Source organism: Jatropha curcas, chromosome 10, assembly GCF_041381405.1.
Source record: "Jatropha curcas cultivar XTBG-Jc1 chromosome 10, XTBG_Jcur_1.0, whole genome shotgun sequence".
Classification (NCBI taxonomy): domain Eukaryota; kingdom Viridiplantae; phylum Streptophyta; class Magnoliopsida; order Malpighiales; family Euphorbiaceae; genus Jatropha; species Jatropha curcas.
In genome coordinates this window covers 13,356,801-13,379,693 of record NC_143160.1, presented here as the reverse complement: position 1 = coordinate 13,379,693, position 22,893 = coordinate 13,356,801, and the positions used below count along the sequence as shown (strand labels likewise).

The 22,893-nt window shown below is 35.3% G+C and overlaps 1 protein-coding gene across 1 annotated transcript; it reads right to left on the bottom strand.

Moving 5' to 3' along the window:
- Positions 1–9,319: 9,319 nt before the first annotated feature.
- On the bottom strand, positions 9,320–12,145 carry LOC105629068 (uncharacterized). Its single transcript, XM_012210583.4, has 2 exons — positions 11,267–12,145; positions 9,320–9,615 (listed from the first exon to the last, which is right to left on the bottom strand). Exon 1 carries the CDS (start codon positions 12,029–12,031, stop codon positions 11,273–11,275), a length of 759 nt encoding a protein of 252 aa, XP_012065973.1. The 5' UTR covers positions 12,032–12,145; the 3' UTR covers positions 9,320–9,615; positions 11,267–11,272.
- Positions 12,146–22,893: the final 10,748 nt, after the last annotated feature.

The window sequence follows — 22,893 nt, the reverse complement described above, 5'->3', positions numbered from 1 at the left end:
AGATTCATTTTGCCTCTTAAATTTGAGCCAAAGGTTCAAAATGCCCAGTTTTTTAGTTTTTGGCCAAAAAACACCACAACTTACTGAAAAGTTAAACAAAAGAAGGGTGAGTTTTGCAACTTAATAAATAATAATAAATAATGTATAAAACAAGCATTCAAGCGAAATGCTTCTTAAAATATTAAAATGAACACACAACCAGTCAAGCATATGGTACAACATCAGCACTCATAAATAATTACATCTTCAATTAATTAAACAAGTGGAAATTGGTCAGTAGTGTCACCGAAATCCCCGACGAACCGTCCTCACACATGGTCCGCCCTGTCAAACGTATGTACCAGGGAGCCGATCGTCCATATATGGCTGACCGATCTAATCCTCACTTGACTAACCCTCTCTTTCTTTTTCATTACCAACAGGAGGCCACACTGTGGTTTTTCCATATCAATCATAAATAGATGCACACACGTTGTTTAGTTCATCTGCCCAGTTAACTTTCTCTCCATCTAATCTCTTCTTTAAGCCCTATAAGATGATTCTATTGGTGACTTCGGTACTTTGTGAGTGAGCTACCGAGGTAAAATGGAGGTCGATGTGCCATCTTCACAAAAAGATCTGAAGGCTCCCGAGTCGAATTGCTTTCCATTATCAGTGACAATCTTGTGAGGCACGCCATACCTGGATATCACATTATTCCTAAAGAAGCTAATGACCAAAGCTAGGGTGATGGTACTGAGGGCTTTGGCTTCTACCCATTTGGAGAAATGATCAATTGCAACTGCCAAGAATTTTCTTTGTCCAGTTGTTGCAAGAAAAGGTCCTAGAATGTCTATCCCCGACTGAGCGAAAGGCCAGGCTGAACATAAGGGTTATAGTTCTGAAGAGGGCTTTCTGGGCACACGATCATATTTTTGACAAGTACTACAATGGCAAACATTGTGGCGAATATCTTTTTTCATTGTTGGACAATAATACCCTAGGAGCAATATTTTTCTGAGCATAGCATCCGAACCCTCATGTGCCCCACAAACACCTTCATGGGCCCTACAAACACCTTTACTAGTCTCCCATATTATGTAATTACCTTCCTCTTTAGTTAAACACTTTTCCCAAGGATGCGATTTTGATCTTCTGAATAGTTCACCATTGTCTAATGCATAGTACACCGCTTTTCTGCAAAGTTTGACCATTTCTTATCAATTGCTAGGCCGAACATCATTTTGTATGAAATCAATGATCGGGCTCATCCAGTTGCAGTCATGCTGGGATATAAGGACTTCATTCAGTTCACAGCTCAGACGACTTTGGCGTTTGGTCATCACTTCCCTTGATAAATCTTCTTCTCGCACTGCAGCTTTTGCTATGGAATCTACTTCCTTATTGTTCGTCCGATCTATTTGGGTCATCTTCCAAACACCACCTTCTTCTTCTAGCTTGTGCAAGAGATATAAAGCCAGAGAATGGTACATGACTAGGTTCGCCTCTTTGGTGGTGAATGTTCCTGTAATTTGGTTGACCACAAGTTGTGAGTCTAGGAAAATATAGAGCTTTGGAGTTTGTACCTTGAGGGCCAGCTTGAGGCCTATGATTAAGCCCTCATATTCAATGCCATTGTTAGTTGTTGCAAAGGTCAGGCGCACTGCGTATTGTACTTTATCTTCCCTGACCTTGTAGAACTATCCCTGCTGCCGTCCCCGAGCTTCCTAAGGCCCCATCAGTGTGCAACTGCCAAGTGTTATTGTCAAGGCTCGGTAGTCTAGCTTCCAGTTCACCCTTTTCGTGTTCACCAGAAAACTCAGCCACAAAATCTGCGAGTACTTATGCCTTCATCGCGGTAAGGGGTATGTACCTGATATCGAATTCTCCCAATCTGATTGACCACTCGACCAATCTCCTAAAAGTCTTAGCTCGGTGAAGGACCTTTTTAATAGGTTGATTAGTTCGAACAAATATAGTTTAAGATTGGAAATAATGATGTAGCCTGGTATAGGTAGATGCAACAGAGTTTTCACTGGCAGCTAGGTATAGGTAGAGAGGCTCATCTTTTTTCGGTCTACTTAGGAGAGGGGCTCAGGATAGGAACTATTTACTCTTTTTAAACGCGAGCTAACACTTTTCATCCCATTAAAAACCCCTCAATTGTTTCAAGATTCGATAAAAAGGCATGCATCTATTGGCTGAGCAAGAGATAAAGCGTCCCACGGCTGTGATTCGGCCGTTCAACTATTGAACTTCTTGAATGTTTGTAGGTGTTTACATCTCCAAGATCGCCTTGATATTCTCAGGGTTCGCCTCAATCCCCCTTTGTGATATGATGAAACCTAAGAATTTACCTGCTTTAATCCCAAACGTGCATTTGTCTGGATTGAACTTCATATTGGACTTGTTTAGAATTTCAAAAGCTTCCTGTAAGTCTCTCGGATGGTTGACAGCCTCGGTGCTCTTGATGATCATGTCATCCACATATGCTTCAATAGTTTGACCTATTTGGTGTCGGAACATACTGTTCACCAATCTCTAGTATGTGGCACCTGCATTTTTTAGCTTAAATGGCATGACTTGATAACAATAAATCTCCATATCTATGATGAAGCTCGTTTTCTCCTCATCCAGCTCGTTCATCCTTATCTGATGGTATCCTGCTACTGCATCTACAAAGCTATATACTTCATAATTGGCTATTGAGTCCACTAACTAATCTATGTTAGTTAAGGGGTATGGATCCTTAGGACATTCCTTATTCAAATTGGTAAAGTCGACACACAATCTACACTTCCCATTAAACTTGGGCACTAAGACTACATTCGCCAACCACTAAGGATAATTAATCTCCCGTATGAACCCTGCCTGCAATAGCTTATCTACCTCAGCTACTATAGCTCATTGCCTTTCGGGCCCATGATTCCACTTCTTTTGTTGTATCAGTTTATAATTTGGGTCGATGCTGAGTTTATGAGATATGACATCAGGATTAATCCCAACTATGTCTTCAGCTGTCTATCAAAGCTATTAACATTATTTTTCACAACTGTCTTAATATTATTCCGGACCTCCTCTGATAGTTTAGCTCCCAATGTTAGACACTTCCCTGGTTCTACTTCCCATGTGATCAGTTCACCCACATGTTTTAGGGTAAAATCTGAAGTATGTTTGGGTATGTCAAATGGTTGATATTCGGTTGCTCCTGCGGATGGTCCTTCTTCCAGCATCCACATAATTGGTAGGGTGAAACGCAACCCTTTTAATGCTACCATATATGTTTCCCGAGCTATTTTTTTGATCTCCTCTCATAGCAATAACTTCACCCTTATCAAAATAAAATTTCATAGTGAGGTATCGAATACATGTAGCCGCTTCTAATTCATACAAGGCTAGTATGCCAAGTATGACATTGTATGGGAAGTGAATTTCTGCTACCATGAATTCTGAATTGAGTCATCTCAATGCTCCTTTAGTTTCGAGTTCCAATGTTATGTCTATGGACCCAGACACCTGCATGAGCTTCCTTGCTAAGCCTACCAATGGGGTTCGAACAGGCTTCAATTTCACTTGATCTAATTTTAGAGTTTTAAAGCGTCCATAGTCAATAGATTGACCCCAATTCCTTTATCCACCAAAACTCTCTTTACTAGGAAATTCTCCAAGATTCCCTCGATTATCAAAGCATCATTGTGAGGGTATGTACATGTTCACCGTCGGCCTCGGAGAATGAGAGAGGTGGTCTTATGTTTGGTCTTTGCTGGGGTAAGATGGAATAAATTTCCCTGGCTCTCCTTTTCCGAGTTGAATTGATGTCTCCTCCTGACGAGCCCCCAAAGATGGTGTGGATTGTACCTAGGGTGTGACACTCCTTCCCCTGCTTATCCCTCTCCTCATTTTCTTTCTGTGCGCTCTCCACGGATTCTTTTAGCTCATCCATTTGCACTAGGTGCTCAATCTCCTTCTTTAACTGCCAATAGGTCTCAGTTTCATGGCCAACATCCCAAGAACTCACAATACTTGCTCTTATCTCAGTAACCTAAGGTATCTTCCTTCATCTTGGGATAATAAAGCTACATCTGTTCGGTTCGTCCCCTTGCCTAGGACAATACCTCCGAACGAGAACTATTCAAAGGAGTGAACTCTCGGACTGACTAAGATTTCTCATCTCTAGAATAGGGTGTTCTAACAGCATAATTGGTTCGCGAAAGTCGTAGGGGCGATCTTTTTCTTATTGGCGAGGCATGTCTCTGATGCCTAGGTCGTTCCTCTTTGGGCGATTATATTGCTGAGCCTCATAGGCTTCGTCCAGTTTAGTGTACTTATGGGCTCACGCCATGAGTTCGGCGAAAATCAGAGGAGGATCTATACTTAGGCTTTCAAACAATTTGTTGTATCTATAATTCTTTGCCATAGCACTAACAGCCACTTCATCATTCAAGTTTTCCACTTGCATCGCCATCCGTTGAAACTTGGAGACATATTGCCTTAGGGTCTCTCGCTCCTTCCTTTTTAGGTCTACCAAGTTAGACGATATCTTTCTGGATGGCACACATGTTATGATCCAAGCCCGAAGCGTTGTGACCAACTGCGAGAATGATTAGATTGATCTTGTTTTCAAGTGTTTGGTTTCATTCTTGAGTTGCTCCTTTCAAGGTAATTGGAAGACCTTACACATAAGATCTTTCGAGTTGGTTTGAAGGTACATTATAGTTTGGAAGGTCGTCGGATGACTTTGGGGATCTATAGATCCGTCATACAGTTGGAAGGTAGGAATCTTGAATTTTGGGGAAAAGGCTACACCCAAAATATTAGTTAACAACAATAAATCCTATCAGAGACCATAATCCCCTGCTTCTCCTGTCCCTCGACATTTCCTAACCAGCTCTTTGACAACATTACGAAGATTAGCACTACTTAGAACTGGTTGGTTATGGCACGGGTCTTGGTTATAAGGAGCTGTTACATTGGGGTTTGTCTCCAACTCCGCTTTATGGTATTGTTCAGATAATGGATGGTTTCATGATTTAGGTGATGTTTGAGGTATGCTATGTTCTTGGTGATGAGAACTCATTGGTTTGCTTGGCGGTATCCAGTCGCCATTAGGGTGGGGGGTCTCTAGGATGCATTTGAGGACGGTGGTGAATTGTGAATATGCTTGGGCCAAGGCGGCAATACTTGGGGTTCAGTAGCTGATGGAGGGGTTAGCATAGGTTGCTCTGTTACTCCACCGTGGGTGTTGCCCTGGCCTTTTGGATTGAGATACTTAGTGGAATCGTTAGCCATCATATCGAAAAGGAAAAAAGTTAAAGGATTTTTTTATTTTTTAGGGTTAGAAGGTGCGTTCCATGCTCACCGCACCAATTGTTGAACTCTCAGAAATTAAGTAGTGAATAAATTGTGAATTAGCTCCTCGTAGGATTAATTGAGAATGTTTATATTGGTGGAGAGATAATTATGGTTGGATAAGGATAGTGAAAATCCTAGTTTATCTGTTAGTTAGAGTTTATTTAGGAAAATACAACCTTTTATTTTATTTCCTGATATATATTATTGTATATTAACAGTATGCATCCATTTTCCGTTAAGAATTTAGGTAGATGCAATAAGAGTGGATAACTTTAAGAATTGGTTTTGCTATAATCTGCTCTGACTTATTTAAAGAGCAATTAGAGAATTTTTTCAATGGTATCTTGGGCATTATGGAGAGTGAGAAATTTGCTTGAATTTCAGCAAATTAGTTTATCAGCGGAGCAAATCATAAATTTGATTTTAGGCAATTTATTTAAATATTAACATGTCAATCATGGGAAGCAGAGGGAACGGAGAGACTGAGAACCTTAGTTTTGGAGCCCTCCATCATCATGTTGGTATAAGATTAACACGGACACAACTATTAAGAAGGGCTAAGGTTTTGGTGTTAGATTTGTTATTGGAAATGAGGAAGGCAACTGATGGGATTGGGATTTAGTTTCTGCAGTTTGTTGTTCTCTTCTTAAGAGGCAGAACTTAACATTGCCATTTTTGGGGTTACAAAAGCTCTTGGGATTCCATTTTGTTGTTCTAGAATCAAATTCTTTGATTTTAATCCAGCACTTTACTTCTTGAAATCTTTCGAAAATAGATTATGAGACAAAGCTTTTGAATTTAGTCTCCTTAGCTAATAATTTTAGTCAATTTCATTGTGTTAATGTTTCTAGAGATTGTAATAAGGTTGCACACTAGCTCTTATGATCTTAGGCCATGTTTGCTATGATGTGATTAACCATCTAATGGAATGGGGATTAGATTACATGATTAGATTATTTGGTTAGACTTTGTTTGCACAATGTAATGTAATTGAGATTACATGTGTAATCTTCATTACTCAAAATGGATGTAATATTCATTACATCTAAATACATATATTGTTTATTACATCAAGCATATGTAATATCAATTACATCAAACTACCCAAATAAAAACTTTACCATTACAGGCTATTTAACACTACCACCTCAACCACCACAATCATCATCACCCTTCCACCACCGCTCCACCACCTAAACCACTCTATCACCACCATAGCGTCACCACTACCACCACCGCTTGACCACTGCTCCACCACCTCTACCACCATCTCCACCATCACCACTACCATCACATGATAAAAATTATTTTTTATTTTTTTATTTTATTGTAGGAATGAGAAGAATAAAATAAAAAAATCACTAAAAAGATTAAAATACTCGTAATATTATATTGTAATTTAATTTATTCAACGAAAATATATGGAAAAAATTAATTTCTAATGATTTTAACTTTTATTACATTACACTTTTTTTAGTTTACCTTCTTTTAATTTTTTTATTCAAATAAATTTATAAATCTAAATAGTCTTTAATAGCTTAATATAATGAATAGTTTTAGGTTTATATATTTCTTTTGTATTAATAATGATATGGTGATGGTGGAGTGGTATTTGAGGTGGTGGCTGTAATGGAATGGAATGTAATTAAGATTCCATTACTATGTTTGGTAATATAATTGATAAAATTTATGAAATGTAATCATCATTCCATTTTTATGTTTGTTTCTAAATATGTAATGTAATGTAATTAAAACACTACCACCACTAATTACAGCACCGCCGTCACCACACCTTCACCACCGTCACCACCACCACCACCGTCACCACCACTGGTCACACCACCATCACCACTACCACCACCACCACCACCACCACCTCAAACAACACTCTACTACCACCACCACCACCACCACATCATTATTACAAATGAAATATCTAAACTAAAAATTATTCATTATATTAAACCGTTAAAGATCATTTAGATTTATAAATTTATTTAAACTAAAAAATTAAAAGAAGGTAAGTCGAAAAAAATATAATTTAGGGATGATTATTCAGTCAACTCGGTCAATTTGAGTAAAATTTTTAACCAAAATAAATTAATCAAATTTTTTTACTTAACCGAAAAAATTTTTTAACCAAAATGAACCGAACCTTTTTGACCGAATTAATTTTAATTCTTAATCGAACCAAAGTTAAAGAAAATAAAATTTTAATTAACCGACTGAATTCAACTGAAATTTATGATTAATCGACTTAATCAAAATGAAAATTAACTGAAATTTTTAATTACTACTTAATCAAAATAAAAACTGAAATATTTTTAATTTTTAATTTTATAATCTACTTAATCAAAATGAAATAATTTTGAGAGTCGATTAATTTAATTAATTCAGTTAAATTAATTTTTAACCGATCATCAAAATTTTAATTTTCTTTAACTGAGCTTTTAACCGAACATTTATTCACCGAACCAAATTGACCGAATTAATCGAAATCGAATTAACCGAATTGATCAAACCAAATACTCGCCCCTAATGTAATATAACAAAATAGAAGTCAATTAAGTCATTAGAAATTAACTTTTTTTCATATATTTTCATTGAATAAATTAAATTACAATATAAAATTATGGGTATTTTGATCTTTTCAGTGATTTTTCAGTCTATTGTGAAATTCAATTGTAACTAAAATTAAATTTGTTAAACATTATATAAAAGTAATTAGACTCCCCATAAACTTTATACTTTTAAATCCAACAGCATATTTATTAAATCTAAATCCTATATTTAACTCTGATGCTGTGCATAAATAAGTTTAACTAAATCAATCACTTCTTTCCTTTTCTTGTAGCATTGGAAATGGAATTCTACTTCAGATTTTGCGCAAATTAAATATGCATCAGCATTACCATTAAGGGCAAGTGCAGTTCACACCTTAATGGCTATAGTACATGTAGTTATTCTTTTTTCCCCCAAGGGATTTGCATTACCATTTCTATTAAGACATAATTCATGAATGATTTACAGGAAAAATTAACGAAATGCCAAAGGGGGGAAGGAAATGAAATGAAAGAAGATAAATACCAAGGAAAATGGCAAAAAATGAAAGAAAATACTTCTTCCAATTGTTTCCTATTGTTTCCTTTGCTATAAATGAGCATGCTACCTTTGATCTGTTTAAGGCTCGATTCAAAAAGCAACTCGTTGAATAAGCTTAACAAGCCAAGTTCAAGACTGCTTATCAATTTTGTTTAATAAGCAGCCGGAGGTCCCACTTGAGTTTGAGCCTCTAAAAAGGAAATTTCTTTTTTTACCATAAATAACAAGCCGAGCTTGAGTTTGGTTTTCTAAGCTTAAATCGAGATGGAGTATACCTTTATTTAGTCAAGTTTGAGCTTAACAAAGTTCACTTGGGTCCACTCATTTACAGCACTCCCCTCCCAAGGTGACAAATAAATGATATTATGCAGTCTTCCAAAAAAAAAAAGGCTGCAAACCCAGACTATGTTTGGCATTTTGGAGCTTAATTATGCCCATAAGTTCACCCAATAGCAATCTTCATATAATTCATCTTCAACACTTCTCAGCATAGAGATTAATGGAAAGAGTTATCTGTAGATTTCATTAATACATCACCCAAACAGAACCACCTTGAAATAAGATGGAAATTCCAAATGTAAATCACAGCCCAACAGCAGGAAATGAAAAGGGAAAACAAAGCCACAATGTCAAGCCCATCTTACCGTCGATGATGTGGAACCAATAAAATCAGCCAAAAAATAATTCAAGAATGATAGAATACCAGCAAAAATGTAACAGTGTATAATCAACAATTTTCCCAGTTTAAGTTCTTTTTGCTTTCTATACCTCATATACATTGGTCAAGTTGGAGTTTGAGGATAAGATATATCCTATATGTATTTAATATGGATATTACTCTTAAGTGGATCTGTCTATTGATCATCCACATATGCAAAAATAGGACTTCAAACTCAACCAAATCAGAAAATTAAAGCCATCAAATACAACAGGGCATATGCTTATAATTTTATAGCACAATACAAGTTGTGAAACATGCAAATTGCTTCCTATTGACAGCTCCAAGACAAAGAAGGCACAAGTCAGAAAAAAGGACACTGGATACTTGATAAATATTCTACAAAAGCACAGGAATTAAAACGTGAATATTCTTGGATGACACTATATAAGATGTTCAAAGAGAAGAATCCAAAAGCAAGAAGAATAGGGAGGGGTAGCAGGTCCTAGAATTCACTGTATCACCTGCAGGAAGAAAATGTGAATAAAAACTATGAGTTTGTAAAATGCAGAAAACTAATTCTAAAATAGATACCGATATTCGCTTCAAAATTAGTGCACAAAATGTCAAGACCAAAAAAAATGGGGTGAAACAAAGCATGATGACTTGCAGCTAGGAATGAAAATATTATACAAATTGCAGGAAGAGAGAAAATTGCCCCAGAAGTATGTAGAACAAATGAGAGACGAATCTTATTATCAAGAATTGACAGAATATACAACTCAAAAGAGCAGGAAAGTAGTTTGGAACATTCAAATGAGTCAATTTGGCTCACACAAGTGATGCCCAAAATGAGTTTAAGCAGATTCCCAAAAGCTGAAGCCAGTTTGGCCAAAATGAGATTTTGGCTATGTACTTTGTATATAATAGAATGCCTATAGACATTTTTAATTCTTCATTATCCAGGAAAATGAATCGATACTTTAGTTAATAAAACATAAAGAAACTCTGCCATATTTGTACCCATCTCATGTCCACAGGTAGCAAATGAACATTTTTCCCATTTGAATTTGATACAAAAGTTGCAACAGAAACAAAAAGTCAACCTTTTAGTGGATACGAAACATGATATTGGTACGAAAAATCAACAATTCACAGTTCAATAACAAAACATGGAGTTGAAAAGGGAGCCATTGGGTGGAGGGGGGAGGTTGAGGGGAGAAAAAGAGAAATAGTCAATATTTATAATGTAACGATAGGTAGCTTTAGCCATTTGCACATGAACTTAAGAAGGATCATCTTTTCAAAGAAGAAACAAAAACGAATAGCCCAGATTTGCAGGTGCATGAGCAAGACTTTCAGTACATTATACAAATCTGATGACAGTTCAAGCTCACAGGTTATAATTGTTATTCTACCACATGATACTCAAGTTTCTGGATTGTTACGCTATCCTATTCATGAGCCTATTATTGACCATCAAATGGATTAACCTAAACGGCTATTTGATGTTTTACCAAAGAACTTATGACACTGTCAGAGCATAGCTCCTTGTGTTGTCTTTTCTATAGGCAACATTCAGACCTCCCATGCAATTAACAGCTCAATTCAAGGAAAACGAACCATAACCTGTTCTCTTAAGATATCCAAGAAGCAAAAACAAAAGAACTATAAGAATCTTTTCAATATAAATGAAGACAACGTTATCCAATTTTCTATGGTAGGAAATGGCATGCATCACAGGACCGGGGGAGAAAAAAACGAATTTACTGATAGTTGAGTTTCTGAAATCAAGATGTCTAATTTAACAAAAAAAACCAGAAACACTTCAGTATTTCTCATTTAAACATTAGCAGGCCACTAGGCCAGGATTTCACATTATTAAAAATCTTCCTTTCTAACTCAAAGGGGACAAAAATAATTAATTAAATTACTGAAACAGAGAAATGGATACCATATTATTATTTTTTAGTTCATGCCAAGGTTTCAGTCCAAATGAAAGCTTCATCATCACAGAGAAAACATTACTCGTTGAATATTAAGGGACGGTTTTGAGCATATAGAATTAGTAAATACCATATAATATATTCTAGAAATCAAATATTCAACAAATCAAATGATAAACAAAAATAATATTCGCATAAACAGAAAGTTGATACAAATCAATTAAGTTACCTGTTCTTACTCTGTCCAATTCCCAATAATAGAATCCAACAATTCTCTCACTTTCTTAACACCCTCACCATTATCATCTTCAAAACAACCATACAAAGCCTCGTTCAACTCCACTGCCTTCCCTACTCTAGCTTCCCTCAACAAACTCCTATAAACCGTTCTCCTCAGCCCATTCTTAGGCACAAAACCCACAGCCACCATATCCTTCAAAATCCTTAGACCCTCAAGAACCAACCCAAACCCACAGAATCGGTTAACCAAAACCTCATACACAATCCTTTCCACTTTACATGGTGACCCAGGCCTTTGCATCCATTGATACACTTTCAAAGCCTCTTTGGGTCTCCTCTTTTTAACATAAGAGGTGATAAGCATTGTAGTGATAGGTGTAAGATGACAATGGACTTGTGGGGTGTGCCTAAGAATGGTGAGAAATGACATGGATTTGGCCATGTCAGGTTGGGAAGTGAGAAAGTGAATGAGAATGGAAAAAGAAATGGACTTTTGAGGTGGGTTTGTGAGAAGGGACGTTGTGGTTAAGTGGATTGCCGTGGTTAGATGGTCTGAGAGACATAGACGAGGTATTAAGAGGTTAATTTTGGTTAGTTCTTGTTGGGTTAATGATAGTTCTGAATTTTTTGATTTTTCTATTTCACTTGAGGAAGATGATGCACAGAATTGTCGAGCGAAAGGGTAGATTGCAAAGGGTTTTGATGGGTTTGAGAGGAACTGAAGATGGTGATTTACTTGTTTGAGGGATTTCATTTCGGCTATGGAGTTACCGAGTTACAACTTACAAATGCAGGTATGAAATCCCGACTATTTCTAATTTTAAAGAAACATAGAAACAAATTTATAAATGAATCGGTTCTTGTAGTTCAGTTGGTTAAAGCAAATAGTTAGAAAACGGAAGGTTTCGACGATTAACGCGAAAGTAATTTTTAGTGGTATCTTGTTGCTTTGGTTTTCTTGTCCACTTTATTGTTTAATTGTTAAACTTAATACAACAAAAAACAGTTCGCTCTCGTAGCTCAGTTGGTTAGAGCACCCGTTTAGTAACTGGGAGGTCTTGAGTTCAACTACCAACGAGAGCAAAATTTTATTTTTTTTGCTATTTTCCTTTCTTTGAAAGAACTTGTTAAGCTCTCCTATAGGCATGCCCGGTGCATTTATTGAAATGCCGGCTTCGGTTAGTTCAAAATTTTTAAAATGTTGAATTTGAATCAACCCTTAAACAGTCAGTTTCGATTCAGTTTTGGTTCAGGTGCGATTCCGATGAACCGACAGTTCTGACCACAGTTTTTGAGGATATATGTTTTTTTTTTTTTTAAATCGGTTCTAATGTACATCTTTCTTTTGAAAATATTAATATGAGTTTAAAAAATATTGGTAAATTTTATTTTAAACAAATTTTAGAATGCTCATACTCATATAAGAATAAAATTAATTAAATTTACAAAATAATCAAATAAATTATCACTTTATTTTGTTTAAATGTTATTAATTAAATAAGTTATAAGAAAATTTCTTTAAAAGAATGTAATTTTAAACTTAGTAAACAATTTAAAAGGGTAAAAAAAAAAGTTATAAATAATATAAGTTTAGACTACATATTTCTCTCTTTTTTTACTATTTTACTTTTAAAATTTTTAAATTTTAAAGTAAAGTGTATTTAAAAAAAAAATCTTAAGTAAAATATTATTGAGACTTTTAGAGATGTATAAATTAGAGTAAGTGGTTATCATTTTGAAAATAAAAATACAAAATTTTCGGTTTGAACCTGATCGAAACCGCTAGTTAATCACCGATTCAGGCTGATTCATTTTCAAATTTTAACATTTACATGAATCTTAACCGACCCTTGAACCGTCGATTTCGTTCAAAATTTTGAACCGAACGGTTCCGATTTGATTTTGGTTCATCTACAAAACGGTTTGGTTCCGGTTCAAAATGAACTGGTGGCCATGCCTACTCTCGTAGGTAGAGCATTGTTTAGTAAATTTTTGTTGTGTTGAACTTTCAAAGATAGCAAACTTTTAATATTTGAAAAAAATATGTCTAGAACCCGTTCATATCCCCATCTATAGATCAAATAAATAAAATTCAAATTTTTCTAAAAAGTATTCCGATTTTATTCTTTTTTTCCAAGTATGTAGTCAAAAATACATCATTTCAATAAAAATACTAAATTCATTAATTTGATTGGTTTGATTCATAGATAGGGACATGAACTGGGTATGTCATTTTTGTTCCCTTACTTTCAAAAAAAATGCCACATGTATTATCACTTTTTCTTTTCTTTCTTTTTTTTTTTTATAATTGAATAAGAGGCTTTTTCATAGTTAGTTTACTTTATATATTGAATTCAATTGATCTTTTAATTACTGACAATTGTTGCTTAAATAAAAAAAATAATGAAACCGAAAATCCCAGTATTGAAGAATAATCTATATCTATATCTATTTATCTATACTAAATACAAAGTTGGGAATAGAGGGACATAACGAGATGTTCTTAATAAAATTTAGAATATGCAAAAATAACTTTAGTCATAGCCAATTAGAATATTACATTTTATTAGTTGATGAAATATATTCATAAAATCTATTTTTTAAATAAATACTCATTTCAAAATTTTAAGTTTTATCTTTTTTTTAATATATAATAAGAAGACGTTTGAACATTTTTATATTTTATTTTTAATATTTGATTCTATTTTAATTATAATTTAAAATATTTATTTCGAAGAGAAATAAAAAATATATTCTTTTTATTAATATTCCTTTTTTTATATTTATATGATTTCATTGGATCACTACAAAAAAAACGGCATTTTGCAACCGACCAATCGGTCGCAAAATGCAAGAAATCGGTCGCTAAATTTGCTTAGCGACCGATCTGCGACCGATGTTCATCGGTCGCAAAAATACTGGTCGCAAAAAATTTGGTGACCGATTTTTTTGTCAATCGCAAATTTGCGACCGATATTTCAGTCGCAAAAAAAAAAAAAATCGGTCGCAAAATTTGGTCGTGTTTGTCGTTGGAAACGCTGTCACAAATTGGTCGCAGAATGAGTCTGTCGCAATTGTGAAATTCAGTCGCAAATTGTAAATTTAAAGTTTTTATTTTTTGTCGCAAATCGGTCCCAAAATTAAAAAAAAATAAAAAAAATAAATATTATTATAAAACCATAATTTTAAATTGCACCTGTGAAAACTGGCATATATATATATATATATATATATATATATATATATCACAAACACAACTCAAAAACAATATAAAAATGTAATTGTTATTGTACTGAACAAAATGTCAAAAAACAACTGCAAAACTAAAAAGGTCCAAAATCAAATCTACGTGATTGCTCATCCGCACGATCCAATGTCGAATCGCCGGGAGGAGTACCTGCTGGATGTGCTGTAGTGCCGGGAGGGGTCACCAAGGTATCGTCTGCAGCATCGGGATCAGGAGACGATAGTGGCTGCTGCTGAGACGTCCAAACATTTCGGTCTGTAGCAGGCGCAGGATCAGAGGAAGAAGTACCAGCACCGGGCTCATCGGACAGCCGCATCACATGCGCTCTAAGCTCTGCAATCTGTCTCTGCTGATCATCACCACGAGCCTGTAATTCAGTAAACTCCTCGGGAGTGTGCTCGGGCTGTGGTCGTGCGCTGGGTGCAGAAGCGTGAGATGCTGAGCCGCAGTAAAACTGTGATGCCTGAGACCCGATGCCGTATACCTTCCTCTTCTTCTCGCCCCCTACAGCCTCGAGATAAAGTGCTACCTCGTCAATTCTTAACTCAGCTTCAGATTCATCAGTCTGAGAAAAACAAGACGCTCCCGAGCTGTAGTATAGTTCTCCTGAAAACAAAAAATTAATTAATCAATGCAATTACAAGCTTTATTATATTGAACTTTGTACATCTTCGCAACGAGTAGAGGGTAAATGTAAATATTATTCATTGTTACTTATATTGACACTCACCGCACGTCTGTCGACAAACGTATTAAGATTGTGGTCCTTCGTGTGAGTGTATGTAAACACTTCAATCGGTGTTGGCTCACGACCTAATTCTTTAGCCTGTAATGAATTTTTATGCAAGATATATTAATATATATAGTGTCCTTTCATTAAACATCAGTTTCATATACTATGACTAGTTCACTTACTAATAATCGAGATGTCTCTATAGCAAATATTGATCCGCCTGTGTGTCGAGAAGGTCCTGCTCTATCACCGCCAGTCTCACTGCGCCTGTTTTGTGCAAATATCTCCCGCTTTCTCTTGAATGCAGGATCCTCCCAAGCCTTTTGCCAGCTCTCCCATATCTCCTGAGACACGCACTACTGCTTCTTACCGCTTCTTCTCATCCTATAGGTGAAGTCAGCATATCGATCAGCGCATAACTTCTCCCAGGCCACTTTCAGCATAGCCGTAATGGCCTCGTCCCATATGAATTGTTTCTGCAAAAAATGAAAAATAGCGTTTCAATACTAAGGAGGTATCTTGATGAATTGTAAACATTGAATGATGATATAACTTAAACCAAAGCGTACCTGAAACTCCTCCCAATAAAAGTCTCTCGCCTCTTGTGATACGGCATCCCATTTGTATCCTTCTTTATGCAGCTGTAGCTTGATTATCCTCATAATTTGCCTCGCTGCTTGAGAAGATTGATATATGCTGAGAAAAAAAATATAAGTGAAATATAATTAGACGAAAGCATCACAATCTGAACAAAATATGCCTTTGGAAAAAGTGAAAAAGTACTTACTGTCCCGCTACCAAACTGAGGCTGATACGTGGATCTGATGAAGCTGCAAAAGAAGTGACAAATGCTATAGATGTAGGTAATTAATATATAATTGAAATGACAGTAATGACATTTATGATTACCTTGCACAATAGGTGACTGTGCAGCTGGTGGAGGCTGTACTGGTCCAGAAACGGGGGTAGAAGAGGAAGGAGCAGAAGGAAGTGATGGCGGCAGTACTAGTCGCTGAGTAGAGGATGAAGCCCCAGACGTACCTGAAGATGGATGTGATGGCGGCAGTACTGGTCGCCGAGCAGAGGATGAAGCCCAGACGTACTTGAAGATGGATGTGATGGCGGCAGTACTGGTCGCCGAGCAGAGGATGAAGCCCCAGACGTACCTGAAGAAGAAGGAGGGATAGACCCTCCTCGTCCACGGGCACTGCGTCCTGGGCCACGACCTCCACGCGAACCACTACCAGACGCGTCTGAATCAAACGCTCTGCCTCTAGCCATCTGTACTGCAGATATCAGAACCTAGATAAAATAAATTTATACAATTATATGAATTGTAGAACATGTGGTAAATATGAGTAAAGAAAGTTAATAACATTGAAATTCTTCATTAATAATATTAATTAGATATACATTTATCAATTTGTAACAGTAAAACTGCTCTAAGTATTAAGTGTCTTCAACATCATCTGCTTCCTCCTCCTCTTCATCATCTTCCTCTTCTTCATATTCGTCTTTTGAGGTACCCATGATGATTTGATCTTCTTCCTCTTCATCATCCGATGCTCCTATTTCAACATAAGATCGGCTTTCATCATCCAATCTATCCGTTAAATCTTCAACAACTTGCATATGTTGCGTATCAACCCTAACTTCTTGAAATGGCTCCGATACTGCGAGTGAAGCAGATTGTTTGGTTTCAAGTGCATGGACAACTGATCTAGCCTTGATTTTACACACTGCCATCCAATCGCAACGATCTCGTTTAAACGTTAGATATGGGACATAGTACACCTGTGCAGCTGGCATTGCCAACACAAAAGGTTCATACTTTGTATATCTTCTTCTTTGATTAATATCTACCAGATTATACTTAGGATGAAACTTCGTGCCAACGTTTGGCGTAGGATCAAACCATTCACATTTCAATAAGATTGTGCACTTCATTGGTAGGCCTAGATATTCTAACTCCAAAACCTCAACCAATTTCCCATAAAAATCGTTTAACACATCACTGTAGTTTGATCCCTTTATGCAAACACCGTTGTTCATTGTCTTTCTGCTTCTCCCATAACACTCAGTGTGAAACTTGTAACCATTTACAAAGTAGCCAGCGTAGGCATTAACAACCGGTAGTGGTCCCTGTGCTAGATCCGTAATGAATCTGTTACCAATATCGATTCCCGAGCTTCGAGCCTATGGGAAATAGTAATGACATGAGTGAGATTTAATAAATGTACATTCCATGTTGTGTATATTGAAAGTAACTTACATAATATTTGAACCATTCTGCAAATTCAGAGTCCAGCTTTGCATCAACTGTAGTATCAGTCAAATTGGGATTTTGAAGCCGCAAAAGATTGATATATTTCCTATTTATCAACGAACCAAACTAGCATAAGTATGATTTAACAACGGCCCATGCCGGGTTTAGACTGTCTACAATATGTATACTTACTGTACAAATGGTGTAATATCTTCGCAATTCAATAAAATATAAGTTTGAGCCGCTCATATCTCTACATCAGTCAATCGTCTTTTTTTTATTTATTTACCAATCGTACGCCCAAGATAGGTGTCTGTCAAAGTAGTGTGAACAGAATGTGGAAGCTTCTTCCACCAAATATGCATTGCAAATTGATCCCTCGACCTTTACCTTATTGCGCACATTCTTTTTAATTTTCTGCAGGTGTCTGTCATTGTACAATGCCAATATGTAAGTATGAGTTCAAATAAATGATGTAATGATTAGAATGAGATGTTAGTGATTCACCTCTTAAATGGATACATCCATCGATATTGTACCGGTCCTGCTACACGACATTCATAGGGCAAATGAACCGGCAGATGTTCCATAGAATCAAAGAAGCTGGGTGGAAAAATTCGCTCCAATTTGCACATCACTACTGGGATTTCTCGCACTAATTGGTCCATATCATCGCATCAGATAACAATCATCATCAATTCCTTGAAAAAGATACTCAATTCTGTCATTGCTTCCCAAATTTTTCCTGGTAATAATTCCCGGAATGCCACAGGGATCAATCTTTGCATGAAAACATGACAGTCATGGCTTTTCATGCCAAACAATCTGTACTTCCTCATGTCCACACATCTACCCATATTTGAACAGTATCCATCTGGAAACCTTAATGATCGTACCCATTCGCACAATAATTGCCTTTGGGGTTTATCTAAACAATAACATGCCTTTGGAAACTTACCAGTAAGTACAGATTGCTCGAGTTCTGGTCGACGACAAATTTCCTTCATGTCTGCTCTCGCTTTTGCATTATCCTTGGTTTTCCCTTCAATGTTCATGACAGTGTTGAACAGATTTTCAAACACATTTTTTTCTATGTGCATCACATCAAGGTTATGACGGATAAGAAGTGAACTCCAGTATGGCAAATCCCAGAAGATGTTTCGCTTTTTCCATCCGCTATTCCTGCCAATTCTTGCATTTGCCTCATCTGCACCTAACTCTGTAACTTTCATAAGCCCTAGATCTTCAATTTCTTGTAATATTTCAGCTCCAAACTTCACAGGCGGAGGGGGTTCAACAATAGTCGTGTTCTTTCTAAAGCATTGTCGATTTCTCCTCCAAGGGTGAGATTCTGGTAAGAATTTACGATGACCATCAAAACAATATTGTTTACCTCCATTCTTTAGTGTAAATGCATTAGTGTTTTCCATACAATGAGGACAAGCCAATTTGTCTACCGTACTCCACCCAGATAACATTCCAAATGCTGGAAAATCACTGATGGTCCAAAGCAAAGCAGCTCGCATTATGAAATTCTGATTGGTCGAAATATCGAATGTTTCAACCCCATATTCCCATAAATAATTAAGTTCGGCAATCAAAGGCTGCAGAAACACATCAATTTTATGTTTCGGATTAGTAGGGCCAGGAACATTAACACACAAAAACATATAGTCATCTTTCATACACATTGACGGTGGTAGATTATATGGTGTGACAATGACAGGCCATGATGAATATTGTTGTCCTGATTGGCCAAACGGCTGAAACCCATCAGTACGAAGCCCCAATCTGACGTTTCTCATATCAACAGCAAACACAGGATGAATGTTATCAAAATGTTTCCATGCTTTAGAGTCTGACGGATGAGTCATTATACCATCCTCATATTCATGCAAAGCATGCCATGTCATGTGTTCAGCTGTCGCCTTAGATGCATATAACCTTTGAAGGCGAGGAACAAGAGGGAAATAATACATCTTCTTGAAAGCCTTCTCTCTTTGTACTCTACCAGTCCCTTGACCCCGCCGTTGATATCTTGGAAGATTACAAAACTTGCAGTCTCTGAATTTCGAGTCAACACCCCAGAATATCATACAATTATTACGACAGCAATCAATCTTTTCTACAGGTAATCCCAATCCTCGAACTAATTTTTTTGTCCGATAAAAATTATCAACCATTGAATGGCCTTCAGGCAACATTTCCTTTGCTAACTGCACAAAATCATTGTAACACCTTTCTGAAAAATGGTGCTCCGCTTTCATGTGTAGTAATCGTGCCACAACAGATAGAACTGAATGATTCTTGCATCCAGGCCACAGTTCACTGTTAGCTGCACTTAGCATGTCAAACAATTGTTGTGCTGCAACGTTTGGCGATTCCTCCATATTATCCTAATGACATTCTACTCTACTCACATCGATTACCATATCATTGCATTGATTACCATATAGAAATTGATAAGGCTGACCTTCTAAACTTACCGGAATGGAGTGGCCTGACCCACTGGCAACTCGAGGTTCACCATGATGTATCCATTCATAATAATTTTCCACGAACCCATTTTTGCACAAATGAAGTTTCACTGTATCGATGTCTAAGAAGGCTCTATTTCGACACTTCTTGTGATTACATGGACACCTCAACTTATTACCATCCATAAAACTGGGATTACCAACTACAAACTGTATAAACGCCTCCAATCCTTGTAGGAACTCTTGTCTTAATATCCCATTGACCTCGAACCTCCAGTACATCCAATCTCGATTATTTCGCATTTTTTTTACCTAATTAACACTGTGTTTATAAAGGGCAAATTATATGTAATTCCATTAGTCTAAACCATCCTTAAAACATGCCATAATATAATGTTCAATTAACACTTCTAACTAACTAAGGTTATTTCTATAATAAGGTTAACTATATATAAATGTAAAATCTCTAAGTTCATTTATTCAATACAAAGGTTATATATATATTATATATATATATATATATATATATATATATATATATATATATATATAAACCTACTTATATAAAGGTAAGTGTACTATTCCACATATTGAATTTTTTGGAAAAAAATTCGGCAGCATTTCGGCACAACACAATCAAATCTCAAATACAAAGACACTTCAATAAACACTTCTATATCATACCAACATTCTCCAAAGGCAAAATGGCCACTACTAGGCCTCCAATCCAAACTCATCATTTATTTAAAAAAAACATATTTAAGAATAATAACGACAATAATATCAAAAAAAAAAAAATGCATATTTGTACTAGTTTTTTGTTTGCTTAACATTTGAATAATAACAAAATGGACTAGTTTTTTTTTTTAATATTTGTACTTGTTATTTTTTGTCTTTTTCCCCTTCTGATAGATATCTGTAACTATGTTTCCAAACAATGTTCTATTTCACTCTAGCCCATTTATGAAGCACATCACTTTTTCATTTTCTTTTTTATTTGTACCTAAAAATGATAAAGCACTGAGCACATCTAACATTCTCACATCTACTCTTTACAATCACAGCCATTGGAATTTTTTTTTTTTAATTCCCTTGTGGGCTTCTATTATCACTTTAATTTATGAATTTAATACAATTCTTAATCTTGATAAATGGTCAATCTTATAAGGCACTCGGGTATTAAATAATTTAAATTTATAATCTTCACTTATAATTTACTTAATGCATTAAAATAACTTCTTTTTAAATACAAATTTAAAAAAGTTATATATAATTTCTCAAATAAATAAGAGTGTATTAAAATTTTCATTTAAATTATTAATTATAAACAAATGTTGCTCAAAAAATCACATTAATTACTGCACAAAAGAAATGAAATATAAGAATAGACTGAGTCGAGGTTAGTAAAACTAACTAATTTAGTTTGGTTTAAACTGAATTAACCGAATGCTTGCATCTTTGCATAAAATTTTTGAAATATTTTCTAATTATTCGCATATTAACTTATTAAAATTGATATAGAAATAAACTTTACAACTGTAAACTTATTTTATTTATTAGTCACGTGCATACTCAATCGAAAACATATTTAATTTATTTTATTATTTTTCAATTCATTAGAAAAGAAAAGGGTAAACTAGAATCAATGCATATGTACTAAATATAGTAACAATAACAATATTATTTTTCAAATAATAATAATAATAATAATAATAATAATAATAATAATAATAATAATAACAGTAACAATTTAATAACAATAATAATAATAATAATAATAATAATAACAATAACAATATTAATAATAATAATAATAATAATAATAACAACAGTAACAATTTTAATAACAATAATAATAATAATAATAATAATAATAACAACAACAGTAACAATATTATTAATAATAATAATAATAATAATAATAACAGTAACACATAAATCGCAAAAAAAAAATCAAAAAAAATTAAATCGCAAAACTAATTACCTCAACTAATGTCCAAACGGTTGCGAACGTTGAGGAGTGACCGGACGTGCAATGGAGCAGAGGTGGCGGCGTCAGGCGGGCTGGAGCGGCGTCAGGAGGGGCTGGAGCGGTGCTACAAACGGAGGAGAGGAGAGGAGAAGGAGAAGAAAGAAAGAAGAAGAAAGAAGAAGGAGGGCGTCTGGCGTTTAAAGCCCTAAAATTTGCCACCGACCAAATTTCATTAAAACCGGTCGCAATTTTTAACTCTGTGACGTCGTTTTACTTTGCAATAAATTTGCGACCGATTTGCGACCTTATTCTTCGGTCGCAAATCGGTCTCAGATTTTATTCCTTATTTTGAAGCGCCCAATTTTGCGACGGAATAAAGCGTACTCGTATATTGGTCGCAAAATTGGTCGCAAATCAATTGTATATCTGTCGCAAACTGAAATACAAACTCGCAGAAATTTTTGGCGCTACAATTTGCAACTGTTTGCAAATAGGTCGCAAATCGGTCGCAAATTTGCGACCGATTTGAGTCGGTCACAATAATCGGTCGCAATTTGCCGATTTTTTTGTAGTGGATATATTTTTTTAAAAATAAATTTTCAAATAGAATATACTTTTTTTTTTTTTTTAGGAGAGACATAAAAAAATATATTATTTTTATTAATATTTTTTTCTTTATGTTTATATGATTTGAATGGATATATTTTATAAAAAAAAATTCAAATTGAATACACACAATTAATCCTTTCAAAGTTTTTAAATTTTTATTTTTCAAATTTTATCTTTAACAAAATGAAATTAATCCTTTCAAAGTTTTTAAATTTTTATTTTTCAAATTTTATCTTTAACAAAATGAATATACGTGCGTAGGATTGGCGAACAATATTAAATTTTAATTTTAAAACGATATATAATATTTTA

Excerpts from the sequence above, each read along its gene's own strand:
- LOC105629068 (XM_012210583.4), bottom strand. The coding sequence starts at position 12,031 with ATGAAATCCCTCAAACAAGTAAATCACCATCTTCAGTTCCTCTCAAAC.